General features: G+C 28.3%; 1 protein-coding gene across 1 annotated transcript in view; it reads right to left on the bottom strand.

Moving 5' to 3' along the window:
- Positions 1–489: 489 nt before the first annotated feature.
- The window catches only part of LOC108688674 (ATP synthase subunit b, mitochondrial), a 4,888-nt gene continuing 1,491 nt past the window's right edge, over positions 490–3,886 (bottom strand). The window contains exons 2-4 of the mRNA XM_018195008.1: positions 3,532–3,690; positions 1,251–1,603; positions 490–834 (exon numbers count right to left, since the gene is read on the bottom strand). Coding sequence (XP_018050497.1) covers positions 658–834; positions 1,251–1,603; positions 3,532–3,690 — 689 coding nt within the window. The 3' untranslated portion in view covers positions 490–657. The remainder of the gene's footprint in view (positions 835–1,250; positions 1,604–3,531; positions 3,691–3,886) is intronic.

Genomic DNA, 3,886 nt, shown 5'->3' with positions numbered 1-3,886 from the left:
TTGAAAAAAATCATATTAATAACTATTATGTAATAACAAAATACCGAAGAATTAAATATTAAAGTGCATTGATTTAAAAAAAAATATGGACGAACTATTTACTATTGGCAGCAATAGCTTTGCTTTTGATACATGATACATACTACATAGAGATATGTCTAATCTTTTCAGATTTTCATTATTTTTACAGTAAATTCATTTAGGCGAAGATTTAATTTAATACATAAAATACATGCCCATATATCGAAAAACGATGATGTATTCAATACATTTTTTGTTAACATTTTAATAAATAACAAGCGACAATTAAAACTTCTTGATTGTTACTTTGAAACATATCTTTAACAATATATGTTAAGGTTATTGACTTTTGAAGGGGTTGACCCTATGTAAATATTTATCATAAGACAATAAATTCATTCTATCTCATATTTCTGATTGATATTTCTGATAAAATTTAGTTTTCTCTAATATAATAACTGATTTACATTTACCACTGCAACATGGTTTATTCATTCATAATTTTTTGACTATTCTAAATTTTTGAAAACAATTATTTAATAAGCTGCATGAAATGTACTATATTTGATGGCACAATTGTCCTTTATCATACCATCTTATTTCTATTTCACATCCACCTAATTTAATCATAACTTTTTACGCTTTTGCAGCAAGAACTTCAAGATCTTTGATACATTGATGAAGAGTCGCTTTTTCTTGTTCGGGAGTGATAGATTTTAATACTTCATTCACAATCCATTGCACCATATGCTTTTGTGCAATTCGACGTTCAAGGTTTTGTATTTGTATTTGATAGTCAAGACGCTTCTTCACCTGTTAAACAGTAAGCAAATAAAAATTTCTATTGTTAATTTTTTTCTTTATGAAGAAATTTAATACAAAAACAGTACTATAATATAAAGAATATTTAAAATATATTTGTTTAATAGTTTCATAATAAATATAGGATTTTAAATAAAAATTTTTTAATACTAAAATAAGTATATACAAGAAAATTGCTTAAATACTACTAATCTCTGAAACTTTCAATTCCACTGAGTTTATTAATCCATATTTAATTTTCAGATATGATACAAAACAGATATATTAAAATTAATAATTATATTCTTTAGTGTGTAACATTGGAATACTTATCATATAATTAATCACAAATAAATTTATATTATTCTTTGATAAATATCTTTTTAATTATTTTATTGTTTTATATTCTACTATATAAAAAATTATACCTCTTGATAGACTTGCAGCAGGCGTTCCCTGTAAGTTGCTTCCAGCTGCATTTTAACGTTTTCTTTTTTAATGTTCATTATCATTTTTTGTCCATCTAAATTCGACTGTTCAGTCTCTTCATGTAAAATTAGATCTTCATACTGCTTTATTTCGCTATTTCTACTCTCATTAATTTCATCATCATATTTATCGATTCCTTTATCCAATATTTCAGCAAGTTTTGGACCAAATAATTTTACACTCGCTACACATATTATGAACAAAGATATTCCATTGTAAAATTCATGTTCCAGGATATAAATTTCTTTGGAAATTAGATAAGTGCTCAGGCTTATAGCAAATACGTATGGTCCTAAAAATAAAATAATAATGATAATAAGAAAATAGATGCAGTCCACTTGATGTTACAAATGTTTCGAAGCATTTTATCGACCAATTAGAAGAAAGAATTTTATTAATTTATCAATTAAAGGATTCAAACCATTGTAGCATCAAGTAAACCACAGCTGATATTGTCACTTCATATATTATAGAATAATGCGATGTAACAAAAAGTTAATTTTTAGAAAGAAGTTAAAAGTGTAAAACAGATGTTTTTTTTTAAGATTTCTTTTTGAAAACAACTTAATTAAAGAATTAAAAACTTAATATTTAGCTTATAAATTTGTAAAGCTTTTGTAAGCTTATAAATTATTTTCAAGACATTAAAATATCATAATACACATTTCAACAATACTTCTTTAAAAAAAAGTACGTAGTACGTATACGTAAGTAAGTTAGAAAATAAAAGCTTTCTTTTAGACAGAAATTAATAAATTCATAATAATATGCATAAATGAAAATTTTATATAAAGCATAAACCATTTATCTTTACGAGAGTGGTTTGAAAAATTGTTTAAAAAGTTGTGTAGTTAGAGAGATGGCATCATGAGTCAGTATTATTTTAGTTAGTAGCATCTCATGAAAAAATACACCAAATTTCAGCCAGATCGGTCTATTTCTTTGTATTTGGCGTTCGAATCGAGGAAGTCGAGTGATTCCCAAAAAAAGAATTTCGTGTGTTGATCAAACATTACTTTATGAAAGAGAAATCGCCTCAGGAATCTAAAAAGAAGCTTGATAAACATTATGATGAATTTGCATGGATTAGAACAGTTTATAAATGATTTCAAACATTTCAAAGTGACTATATGAACACAAGTGACACTGAACGTTCTGGACATCCTGTTGAAGTCACTACTCCAGAAATCATTGAAGAAATCGATGATATGATGTTGGATAATAGAAAAATGAAGGTGATTGCTAATACTGTGGATATTTCGATTGAACGAATACATAATATTTTGCATCAATATTTGGACATGAAAAAATTATCCACAAGATGGATGCCGCGATTGCTCACAGTTGACCAAAATGAAATCATATGAGGTTCCAAGGACTGTTTGCAACTGTATCAGCGAAATCCACAGGACTTTAGACGTCATTTCATCACTGTGGACGAAACATGGATACATCACTACATGCTTCAGAGACAAAACAGTCCAAACAAAAATTACCAGCGGGGAACCTGTAAAGAAGACGAAGACTATTCCTTCGGCCGAGAAGATTATGGCAACCGTCTTTTGAGATTCGCAAGAAATAGTCCTCATCGATTATATGAAAAAGAGTAAAACTATTGCAGGTACATATTATTCATCATTATTGGACCGTTTGAAAATCGAGCTGCAGAAAAACGTCCACGATTGACCCACAAGGAAGTTCTTTTCTATCACAATAATACACCAGCTCACTCCTCTGTAGTTGTGGCTGCAAAATTGATGGAATTAAGATTTCAACTCGTTCTGCATCCCCCCTATTCTCCAGATTTGGCTACCTCGGACTATTACTTGTTCCCTAATTTGAAGAAATGATTAGCGGGAAGGAGATTTTATTCAAACTAGGAAGTGATTGCAAAAACGCATGCCTATTTTGCACAGTTGAATCAATCCTATTGTAGGGATTAACAAATTGAAACAGCATTGAATGAAGTGTATAAGCCTAAAAGGAAACATTGAAAAGTAAAAAAGTTTTATCCCAAAAAATTAAGTATTTTATTTTTGCACAGACTTTTCAAACTATTCTCATATATAAATAAAAATCTGTAATTTTTATCATTAAGAAAATATTTTAAAAATATAAAAAATCTTTCGTTTCCTAATTATAAAAATTTTACGTACCATATAAAAATCTAGATTAGTCTAAATCAGATATCTTGTTATTTTTATCCATTTAATTACTTACCTGATGCACCAGTTTTTGGATAAAAAGCTTGAAACCACTCCTCGGGTATAAATCCATGTCTAACTGGAGATGGATTAATCAAACGTTTAGGACGAGTTGACTCTACTGCTACTGACGAAGCACTTTGTGCTCCACGCACAGCCGTAGATAGTAACTGAGCTATGATAGATAATATTACTCAGGGTTAGGAATGTTAGTTCATAAAAATGAGTTACCAATACTTTTTGTAAAAAATAATTCGTTATTAATTTTAAAAAGTAACACATTAGCTATTATTACTTATTGTTAGAAAGTATTGAGTAAAGATTCCTTACTTTTTTTGCAGGAATAAGAACCATTACTCTTACTATAACAT

Source organism: Atta colombica, unplaced genomic scaffold, assembly GCF_001594045.1.
Source record: "Atta colombica isolate Treedump-2 unplaced genomic scaffold, Acol1.0 scaffold238, whole genome shotgun sequence".
Taxonomy (NCBI): domain Eukaryota; kingdom Metazoa; phylum Arthropoda; class Insecta; order Hymenoptera; family Formicidae; genus Atta; species Atta colombica.
The sequence above is the reverse complement of the archived record's forward strand: the minus strand, read 5'-3'. Positions and strand labels throughout refer to the sequence as shown.